This window comes from Mobula birostris, chromosome 9 (genome assembly GCF_030028105.1).
Source record: "Mobula birostris isolate sMobBir1 chromosome 9, sMobBir1.hap1, whole genome shotgun sequence".
NCBI classification, from domain to species: Eukaryota; Metazoa; Chordata; class Chondrichthyes; order Myliobatiformes; family Myliobatidae; genus Mobula; species Mobula birostris.
In genome coordinates this window covers 19,333,415-19,345,597 of record NC_092378.1, presented here as the reverse complement: position 1 = coordinate 19,345,597, position 12,183 = coordinate 19,333,415, and the positions used below count along the sequence as shown (strand labels likewise).

Below are 12,183 nucleotides of genomic sequence, written 5' to 3'. Positions count from 1 at the left end.
AAAAGCACTTTCATGAATTTCTGGTGATAAACTTACTGGATAGCAAGCTCAAGTTTAATGATCATTCAACCATATACGAGTATAGCCAAATGAAACAGCATTCCTCCGGGAGCAAGCTGCAAACATTACCAACAGCACACATGGTCACAACTTCAGAAACCCACACAGTAACTGTCACAAAGAAAAAAAATATATAGACCAAGTCCCTGAGTGGCAACACTATAGATTGTCCTAATCCAGCTTGTTCTTCCACTGAGTGAACACTGAAAAGCAGCACTGACAGGAGGGGCTATCACCCAACCCAGTACGGATTTCCGTGCACCCAATAGAAGCCCCTGCTCTCTCCCACACAGCCTCGAGTCTCTTCTCCTAGGCGGATGTAATAGGCAACCCTGCAGCATAAGCCTAGTTCTTGTCACTACCGAGGTAAAGCAGCTCCTCTGCTGTCAGTCTCTCCAGTAAACCGGAATTGCAGTATTCTTGGAGGCACCTGTTAGTCTTGCGAGACCATGGATCTGCGCCTGGAAAGCCTTCACTCTCCAGGGCACAGGCCTGGGCAAGGTTGTATGGAAGACCAGCAGTTGCCCATGCTGCAAGTCTCCCCTCTCCACGACACCAATGTTGTCCAAGGGAAGGGCATTAGGAACCATACAGCTTGGCACCAGTGTCGTCGCAGAGCAATGTGTGATGCTTGCTCAAGGACACAACACGTTCCCTCAGCTGGGGCTCGAACTCACGACCTTCAGGTAGCTAGTCCAATGCCTTAACCACTTGGCCACGTGCCATCTAAGACAATCATTCACTCCGTTTTTTTGGATCGCACCATCTCAGCACAACGATATGCAACAAGTCCAGGCGACAACTCAACAACAGTATGCAGTAGGTCTGGCTGAATATCTGATGTTGACAGGAAGGCATACAGGAGCGAGACAGATCAGCTGGTTAAGTGCTGTTTCAGCAACAGCCATGCACTTAATGTCATTAAGACCAAAGAACTAATTGTGGACTTAAAGGATAAGATGAGGGGACATACACTCGTCCACATGGAGGGATCAGAAGTGGAAAGGGTAAGCAATTTCAAATTCCTGGGTGTTGATATCTTTTATTTATTTATTGATTTGTTGGTTTATGTATTTATTGATTGAGATACAGTGTGGAATAGGCCCTTTGGGTCCTTCAAACCACACCCAGCAATCCCCCAATTTAATTGCTAATCATAGGACAATTTGCGATGACCAATTAACATACCAGCAGAACAGGTAATTGTTTGGACGGTGAGCAGGAACCGGTGCATCTGGAGAAAAGCCACACAGTCACGAGAAGAATGTACAAATTCCTTACAGGCAATGGCAGGAATTGTGTCAGGGTTGCTTGTACTGTAAAACGTTGTGCTAACCACTACGTTATTGAGCTACCCCTGAGGACCTATCCTGGGTTGAACATATTGATGCAGTTACAAAGAAGGCACAGCAGCGTCTGTATTTCATTTGGAGTTTGAGGGCATTTGACATGGCAACAAAGATGCTGACGAATTTCTACAGATGTACCTTTTCTACTTTTTCTCTTTTTGCACTACTTATTTTAAACTATATATATTCTTATTGTAATTCAGTTTTTATTATTATGTATTGCAATGTACTGCTGCCACAAAACAACAAATTTCAGGACATATGGCAGTAACACTAAACTGATTCTGATTTGTGCACTGTCTTGGCAAAATGATGAGCAACAAATTCAGGTGACAACTCAAAACCAGTTTGCATTAATCCGGTTCAATCGCTATCGAGCAACTCGCTGACGGGATAGGCCTCTGCTGTACTTAATGTTCTTAGTATCCAGTAATGATTGCGATTATAAGAAAGATGTAGAAAATGAACAAATGCACCTCTGATTGGACCCAGAGTGGCTATTGAGACCCAGTGCCCCACTATTTTACAGGAAGGATATTTCATGTGTTTATCAAGGTGTTGTTACTTTTTTATATTTCTGTATCATTATATATTGTCAACAATCAAGCAATTATGAATGTCAGGCTCAGAAAGAGTGACTAGACTGGTTTCCAACATCGTGTCCATTCCACAAAATCTTCCTTTATAATATTATCTACCATTACTTGAAGACCCTTCTCCTCCTCCCAAAAAAAAACTGTTTATGACTTCCAGTAGAATGCTTATATTCTTATACAAGCTCCACAAAAATGAATTAAAATAGAGACCTGATTTAGTTCTGAAAGGCTGAAAAATAAAATTGATTTTCAACCCTATGAGAACACATGCATTAGATAACCAAGTATAGCCTTAAATATTTCTCCAAAAATTGAAGTCCAAATTCTAAATTCTGTGTGAATAATAATAGTTAATTTGGTCCCAATAGGTCTACAAACAACACCATACAACATGCACAACCTGCTTTAGAATCAACTATTTTCAGAATTTATTATCGGAAAAATGTCACTGGTAAAAGATTTCCAGCATTCAGATGAGATAAAAATATACAATTAATGGATAAAAAAAATGATAAAGCATTCTACATTTGAAATTCTATATTTGGCAATGTAGGTGGGCTTTCAGCTCTTCTCTGCTGCCCAGTCAAATCGAGAGAGGAGGCTACACACAGGCCAGGGTGAAAGATTTAAATAGTATCATTCACAGCCTTTCAGCTTTTCCTGGCGGTCCAATCAAATCTGATAGTGGGGGAGTCTAGGACCAGAGGTCACAGCTTCAGAATAGAGATACGTCCATTTAGAATGGAAATGAGGAGGAATTCCTTTAGCCAGAGGCTGATGAAGATACAGAATTTGTTGCCACAGGTGGCTGTGGCGGCCAAGTCACTGGGTATATTTAAGGTGGAGGTTGACGGGTTCTTGATTTGACAGGGCATGGAAGTTTATGGGGAAAGACAGGAGAATGAAATTGAGAGTGAAAATGGATCAGTTAGGGTGAAATGGTGGAGCAGACTTGATGAATGACCTACTTCTGCTCCAATCTCTTATAGTCTTAAGTATACTATAATCAATTGCTTTGCTTCTAGAAACGTGTGTGAAGACGTTTGAAATCGTGACTAAGATGGCTTCACCTACTTAGTATTCTCCGTATTGAATTTTAATCAAGATTTAAATTTTACTAATGTATCTTCTCAACAGTGTACATTTTCTCATCTGCAACACTGCTATAACAGCTTAGATGTGTCACTGTAGCCATCTGTCCAACAGCCTTCCACAATCAATTCTCTATAACAATATTCTACAACAATAACCCATATATTAGCTATCAGGAAACGTGCTTAATGTTGACTTGATAAAGCAATTTCCCAGATTATAGTTTAAACTTATGCATTCTAATTTATATGAGTCTTAGCAGGGCTAACCAAGTACATTTCTGGAATGGACTACCTTGCATCTCCTTTTCTCAAAAATACTTGGCCTTCCAAAGGTGAGCAGATTCAATTATCATAGATCATTATAAGCAGTTAACATTAACTGGGATGAAATAGTACTGCAAGAATGGGAAATTCCACGACGAGGCTCAAAGAGAGTCGTAATTTAAATTTAACAAGGTGTTTGAGTTGTATGGGGTTGGCATTTTACAGAATTGACTAGCATTTTATTTTGACTGGCACCATTTCAATGGATAGTAGATGGCATTACAAGCTGTGGCTCTAAGAGGCAAACTGAGTCTTGCCTATGATACTTAAGTGAAGTTGATATTATGAGATCATAAACTTAAAATGAATATGGTATCTTAGAAGGAAATGCTGGTTTACTTAATCTGAACACTGACAGAATGGAACTACACATTCATAACCTGCAACTCCTTAGAATTCAGGAATCCTAAAACTGAAAATCTATCTCATTGAGTAAACAGTCATTTGCGTGACATTTCCAGAGGCAACTCAATAACATTACGGAAAAGAAGTTCATTTTTAAGAATGAGTAGTTTGGAAAATCTGCAGTTTTCAGGAGTAGTAGAAAGTATGAGCTGGGATACTTAATAGATGATTATGCTTTTCTTGCATCCCAATACTGTAAATTTAGAAAGAAAAACTGGTAGAAACTTAAATAGGAAATAATAGTTCTATGTTGAGGAAATGTACACTTTTGGATAATAACTTACTGTGATTTTGGAAATTTGCAAGAACCAAAAAAGCATTAAAAAGTTGAACATAAAACAAGGAATATACCCTCCTATTTCTGAATTATACAGTACCTCCTTTGGGGAAGTCTTCATTGTGTTAGATCTGTGGGATGATGACACACAGTGGCCACTTTACTAAGTACACCCATTTGTAAATGCAAATCTGATCAATCATGTGGCAGCAACTCAATGCATAAAAACATGCATTGGTCAAGAGGTTCGGTTGTTGTTTAGACCAACTGTGGGTGAAAACTCCTTGCTAATGAGAGAGGTCAAAGGAAAATGGCGAGACTGGATCTAGTTGACGAATGACCATGTACTACAACAGCGGTGTGCAGAACAGCATCTCTGAATGCACAACATGTCAGACCTTGAAGTGATTGCCTACAGCAGCAGAAGACCACCAACATACACTCAGTGGTATGAGGTACTGTGGTACAGATGGTACCTAATAAAGTGGCCACTGAGTTTAAGAGAACGTTCAATCAGTTGGTTTCCTCTCAGACCTGCCTGAGGATTAGTCTCAAAACACAAAATTCTTTAGCCCTCACTAATTTCTCAATGCTTTCATTATGGTTTCCGATTTTATAGAACCTTCACTTAGGAAGGCCAATACTATAGATAAAATACTTTTATAATGGATATCAGAGAATGCTCATGACACATGCACTCAAAGGATAACAGAGGATGCCGAAAGGAAATACAAGTACAGCCAAGGCCCATTTCACTGCATCGCTGCATGTACAATAGCCAACAAAACTCAGATGATGTGCAACCTGAGCTTTTCAGAAACAGACTGAAATTATAGTGTAGCAAAGCTTAGATGTTTTCCATACCCAATAGCTGTACCTAAATGCTTCCACTGTGACATCAATACAACAAAACATTACATAGTTGCAAAAGACTATTGTTGAAAAATGCATTCAAAATAAACTGAAATGGTATTGAGTTTACACTTACTGACTGGGACTCTTTAATTTCCTTCTCCAATAACTCAGCTTTGTTTGTTTGCTCTTTTGCAGCAGCTTTTAATTCTGCATTCTCTATCTCTAACCTGGAACAATAATCGGGGCATGATAGAAGCTCACAGAAATTAAGATAATGATAATAAATTGATATATTCACCAAGTTTAAAGAAGCATAAATGTGGGTAAATTCAAGGTTCAAGAGTATTACACCCTTATTTTTCATTTAGCATGATTCACCCACATCCAGTCTAAACTATCAAAAGGCCAAGGAATTTTAATTTAAATTATATTCACCACAAATCATTTGTTTCATTTTTAGGGCTAATTTTAAACTTCTGCACTATAAGCTGGCCCAAACAATAAATGATTACAATCCACATTAAATAAATGAAAATTTCTGCAACTAGTTCTCATGTACAAAGTGTCAAAGAGTTACTTTCATAATGGCACTTGAAAGGCACATTTTAAAGCTTTACGTTTACTAAGAAACTAGTTAAAAGTATTCCTTGCTTTAAAGGAAAATTGTACAGTTACTTAATGTCAATCTACTAGAGTTTGCATAAAACAGATTAAAATGACTCCTTTTTTGTGATATGAAACACTTTCAGGAGACTATTAATAAATATTCATGGAATAATGCAGTATGATATATCTTTTCAAACTGTGCTCTAAAACACTACCTTGACGGGTGAGTTCATGAAAGATTTTACAACAGCTAGCATTCTGAAATTTAATGCACATTTGCAACAGATTATCTACTATGCTCAAAGTGGAAACACTTGATGAAGCCATTTATCAGATTGTAACAGTAGAATGACAAGCAGAACCTTTCATTAATCTTTGCTGATGTTAATTACAATGTTCTAAGTATTATTACCTACCTCTGAATCTGATCTTCGAGATGCTTTTTAGCCTCATTTCTTTGTGAGGAGGTTGAAAAGGCTTCTTGAATTTTCTGGGAGGCTGCAATCTCATATTCTTTCTCTTTCAAAGCATTCTCCAATTGCTGAATTTCCCTTTTTGATTGCACGTTTTTGTCTTTGTTCTCCTCTAACTATAAGGAAAATACATTCTATTTAATGCTCATAATCTAAATAAGATTTTTTTTTAAACAAGAAAAATACTGTTTAAAAACTATATTTATATAAAAGCCATCCCATTACTCGGCATGCTTGGAGAAGCCCTGAGGTATTTCACCTAGAAAATGCTGCAACCAAGTTTTGTCTCAATTGTTCTCCTAATGATAATTCAGAATTTACAAGTGGCAGTATTAGGCAAATTATTATTTTGGTGCTAAATTCAATCTTTTTTCAGAAGAAATTATTCTTTACACTTTGCGCTGTTAACTCATCAGGAATTCAGCTGTTTGCGATATATAGAAATGACCTGGTTGAAAACTGGAGAATGGTCAAATAATAATGAATTAATTATTACAATCTTGTAGTTTTAATCAGGGAATGTATCCAGTGGGAGTAACACTGAAGATGAGAAAATTCAAGATTCACAATTATTTAATTTCATTCCCAATACACAAATGTAAAGAAGAATGAAATAATTGTTACTTGGCTCTGATGCAGCATAAATAGAAAACAAACACAATAATAATAATAAAAACACAATCAATATAAATATATAAGGTAGCTTATATACATAGATTGGCTACAAAGTGATGTTAGGCACAATTTTTCTGTCTGTACGCAAGGTGACTAACAGAAAATTATAAAGTACTAGAGGTGGGGGGGTGTGGAGGGGAGGGTTAGTGGGTGAAGGTGTTGATCAGCTTAACTAACTGCTTAGGAAAGTCACTGTTTTTGAGTCTAGTGGTCCTGGTCTCCAAATATTACAATTGAAATAAGATGATAACACCTGTCAGAGATTGAACATTTCCAAGTGCCAATGGACGTTTGAGCTTAAGAATGAAACAAAAAAAACTCAGACCCCTACTTAAAAAAATACATCTGGAAATCAAAAACATTGATTAGTCAATCTTAGGTTTTAAAAAGAGAAGTGCTGGTTGAAATAACAGCAACCCATATGAGTTAAAGTGTCAAAGGATCTGGATTACTAAATACTTCTGATAAAATACTTTTTATCATAAAGGGACTTTATAATAAAGTAAAGAAAGGCAGAAGATGCAGAATCAGGACAGCATCAGAGATAGATTGTGTGTATCATGAACACAGTCACTGCAGAGACACTGAAGCTGCTGGATGTAGAAGTGTCTCACTCAACAAAAACAAGCAACAGGCATCATATTTCAGAATCTCTAGAGGAAGAGGCCTCCTGGCCCAATATTACACAACATTTTTATATGCCAAAGACAAAGGTAACAGCAGACAATTCTATAGTAACAATCTATCCACAATGCTTCCTTTACAGTTTTCACACCTTCCAGACACACAAAATGAATGTTAATCAGCATTGTCTGATTTGCAATCGGCTCCAGTCTACAGCTCCAGGAAAACTATTGTTCAGGACTGTATTTTAAATTCAATCTACAATCCATATTCACATCTAAAGATTGGTTGCTGGTGAAGTTGTTATTTACTATATATCCTAACTCCAGAATACACCCTAACAGATTGCCAGTTACACGTATTAGGAAAAGATGAACAATATGCTGCTGGATCTCATTTCTTGAGGCTTCTAAGCAATAAAATCAATTAGATAATTTAAAAAAACTTATTTATTCAGATAGAGATGAGAACATGCATCTCAATCTAACTAAGGCAAATACAAGAATGCAGAGACATACAAGGATAGAATAGGAGGATAGGAGTGAATTTGTGCTATGCAAAAGCAGCACTTGTTTCTACACTGTACAGTGTTAAGTATAATAATAATTAGTTACAAATGATCCTTCCTTGCTACGTTGGGCATTTTTATATATTTGCTGCTCTTAAGAGCAAATCAATCCCTCTATTACAGAAATAATATTTTTATATTTAATTTTATATCACCCCTTCACAGTGTTCATACTCACCTTAATTTTCAATCTATGCAATTGCTTCTGTAAATGATTTTTCTCACCCTCTATTTCATTGCGAGAACGTGTGACCACTTCCAAAGAGGCCTCTGACATAGAAAGTTTTTTCAGCGAATCAGCAAGATCCTGTTGAAGCTGTCTGAACGAAGCCTAAAAGAGAATATCCCAATATTATAATGCATTCATGTTTTACCTTTAATATTAAAAACCATTTCAACAATGCATCACAGAGATTTCATCAGATAAAATTGAATACTGAAATAATATTGTCCAAGTGTATAGGTAAAATCTGAGTTATGAAGAGCTTTAAAGGAAAGGAAGTGGAGAAAATTAGAGACGATGGAAGAAAGTGTAAGAGGTAAATGCTAGTACTCTCACTACCGAGTCATAAAAGCTCATGCTCAAGTTTGGTATTAACACAAACGACCAGTGCCACCTGCATCCCAAGATGGTGATTCTGGCTGGTGAACCGGATCACATGGCACTATTTGAAAAACAGCAATAATCATCTCCATGGTCTAAAAATATAAAAAATCATTAAATGTCAATTGTATATTTTATTAGCTGCTGCTTATATAACAAATATGTGAAAACTGGCCCTTGCTTGCATCTGACAATTATTTGCTGCACAGTTCTTCCTTAGCACCCTTAGCTATTAAATGTTTTGGGACATGAAGGTAGTCCTAAATCATTTTTACTTTACATTTTTAGTTTCAGTTACTCAAACCGTTACGGAACACAACGTTCCACATTGTGAGAGAAAATCATTTTGCCAATCTTTTTTCTTCCATTGCTTAATGAACATGACAGCATAGTAATCCATCAAAAGACAAAACACTTTCAAAAGTAGATTGATGACTATTCTATCTGAAGTTTACTGTAGAAAGCCTTTAGTTCCAATCTAATCAAACAGGGAAGCAGAAAGGAAAGCTGAATTACAGAAATAAAGATTTAATTACCTCTTGAAATATTAACATTACCTCTTTTACATCTATTTCATTTTCATATTTGCTTTTTTGTTCGCTTTGTTCCATGTTCTTGTTCAGCAACTCCTCATTTCTTTTCTCCAACAAACTGATCCTCTGCTCACTATCTTTTTGCAGTGTAGCAAGTATATTACTGAATTTGTCCTGAACATCAGTAACCACCTTTTCCTTCATTATAACTTTGTTTTGTGCATCTTCGAGCTGTTGACGTAACAGTGTAATTTCACTATGAGCTTGGGCTAGTCTCTCTTGTAAAGATACCAGACAAACTTCATGTTTGCTTAACTGTCCTTTTTCCACTTTATTTGTTTTTTCTAGATCAGTTACATGCTCCTGAAACTGCCTCAGTTCTTTCTGAACACTTTCAAGCATACAGTTTTTCTCAGCAAGAGAAAGTTTAGCATGATGAAATTTCTTGTCTAAATCATTGGCTTTTCTTTCCTCTTTAGTTAATTTATGTGACATTTTCTTATTGATTGCACGAAGATTAGATATTTCATTATTTCTTTTTTCATCTAAATGAACCCATTCATCACGTTCCCTTTGAAGTATTTGTCTAAATTCACAGTTGGCCTTCTGACTACATTCCAGTTCTTGAATTGTTGCATTCAAACGTGAAAGAATAGATTCCTTCTCATTCTGTTGATCTTTTCTTTGTGTCTCAAGAAGTTCAAGTTTGGAAGTCAGCAATAAAACTTCACTTTTCATGGCATTCAGCTGACTATTATACTGTAAGTTTGTTTGAGTTAGGTTATTTTCACTACTTCTTAAATCCTTCTTTGTATCTTCAAGCTCTACTTTTAAAGTCTCAATCTGTTCCATATACTTTTCCCGTTCCTCTTGATGGCGTTCACACAAATATTTCAATTCACGCTTGAGCACAATAACTTCCTGCTGTAGTGTACAATTGTGTTCCATCAGTGCTTCTTCATTATGGTGATTGTCACATTGAGCAAGAGGCTTCAAAACAAAGATTTGTTCAATGAGAAAAATAAACAATAAACCAAGAGATAATACCTATTACACATAGAAATAAGCACATTTTTATTACTAAGCATCAAAGGATCATTGACCAATTTAGTCCATCCACAGATCTGCTCTATGATCTCAATTAGTATTCTTTTGCAAGTGACCTCTAAAATGGTCTAACAATTAAAAGTGCATACCCACAGGTTTATTACTACTTTATAGGATCTGTATGTTCAATGCCATGGATAACTTGGAGCTTGAGAGGTTTTGACATAGAAATGATGAATTATTCTAGATATTCTATAAATATTATAGTGATTGAACTGAACTACAGAGAGACATAAGCAGAGCAACAGGCCCTTCTGCCCGGTTTGCATTGGCCTTAAATGCTAATTTTTCTCTAATCCTACATTAATATAATTTTTATTCCCTTCGTATTCCCATAACCTTACCCCAGATTCTACCACCCACTTATACAGGGGGCAATTTATAGTGAATGCTTAACCTTCTCCTCCAAAAGGGTTGGGTTTGGAGGCTTGCGTGCCTCAATGACTCAGAGATCTATGTTGGTTGGAGTCAGGGCTTTATACTTTGACTCTTGGGAGGGTCACCCATGCCAAACAGGTCAAAGGGTCCACTGGTCCTGGTTCGGGGGTATAGCCTAGGGCTAAGAACTCTGACTGGTAAAGCAAAATTGTTACGGAACAGCAATCAAGAACCTTTCTACATCTGTATGCAACGGTATTCCTGAGCCTCTACCTGGAACTTCAGTAGTGAAAACCAAAAGGAAGCTACTGAAGAATGCCCTGGGTTCTCTCTCAGATGCAGATTCATGCTCAGAAAAGTACATTACACAAGGTTCAGCAAAATATGTTACCTATTCTCAAGTTTTGTGCTCACTGTTTACATACCTCTATTTCTTGTACAGTCCTATTATTTTCTTCAGCAATCTTTTGCTGATTGTGCAGATGCCTGTTCAGAATCTCTTCACATTTTGTTTTCTCCTGGTTTAATTGGATTTGTAACTCTTTGTTTTCTTCACTCAGCTAAAGATATTTAAGAGTAACATTTTATTTTTAAAAATCTAAATTAACTTCACACTTACAAATAAGTACAATATCTACTCATTCATTTTATTAACAGTCTTAGAACAGACCTTCACACCTTGATAACTCTGTAATTATGGATACACACATGGCTCAAGGTTGTCTTCTATCTGTAATGTCCAAATGAGTACTTTCAACTCACCAAAGAAAGTATAAGAAGCACTGATGGGCCATGGGTATTCTTGCCAACTTATTCTTCATGGAAGTCCATTCTTGGCAGTGATTAGGTACAGGCAAATAGGAAAATAAGAATAACTTCATCATCCAAACTGGAGTGCTTTCTCTTGTTTCATTTTAAAACAAGAAAAATGGGGTGATGCTAGCTCACAAGGGGCTCGACTTGTAGATCTTGGGACACATATTTAACTGGGAGGGTGTAACTTAGCTGATTCTCCTGACTTTTTAAACAAAGTTCTTTCATGTGAATTAAATTACCATGGTGAGGTCCAGACTTATTCCACTTTTTTAAATGCAATTGAGAAACTAGAGCTGAGTTGCCTCCATGAGTGATGAATACTGTTTAAACTACTTCCACTATGCTGGCAGTCATGCACTTCCAGAGTTTTGAGCCAGCAGTGGTGCATGTTGGATGGCATATTTCCAAATCAGCATAATTAGAAGGGAAACTTCAAGTTGGCCACATTTCCTATGTTCCTGCTGAAATGTCAACAGGTGGTTGAAATGCTGAGGTGTTGTCAAAAAGATTGTATAGGCTACAATCAGTCTGTCTGTGGAGAGAAAGGTTTAAATTGGTGGATAGAATTCTTCTGTTTGGGATGGGATCAAGTTTCACCTGTTGTTGGCATTTCAAACATTTATATTAGAGATGCTGGAAAATAAATAAATACATCAGATGCTGAATATTCTCAGCCAAAGCTGTGTATCTCAATGTCCTATTTCTATTTTGCACTTGTGGCTTGTAAATAACGGAAAGCCTCTTGGTATCCAAAGATGTTTCATACTCTTGAATACCCAGCCTTTTGTATCTGTAATTATCATGGACATTGTGAGCACGTGGCCAAGTGGTTAAGGCAT

General features: G+C 36.8%; 1 protein-coding gene across 1 annotated transcript in view; it reads right to left on the bottom strand.

Annotated features, from left to right (window-relative positions):
* LOC140203277 (ankyrin repeat domain-containing protein 26-like) overlaps window positions 1-12,183 on the bottom strand; it is a 127,517-nt gene that overhangs the window by 25,656 nt on the left and 89,678 nt on the right. Inside the window, exons 24-28 of the mRNA XM_072269292.1 lie at window positions 10,954-11,088; window positions 9,068-10,033; window positions 8,085-8,237; window positions 5,983-6,155; window positions 5,094-5,187 (exon numbers count right to left, since the gene is read on the bottom strand). Coding sequence (XP_072125393.1) covers window positions 5,094-5,187; window positions 5,983-6,155; window positions 8,085-8,237; window positions 9,068-10,033; window positions 10,954-11,088 — 1,521 coding nt within the window. The remainder of the gene's footprint in view (window positions 1-5,093; window positions 5,188-5,982; window positions 6,156-8,084; window positions 8,238-9,067; window positions 10,034-10,953; window positions 11,089-12,183) is intronic.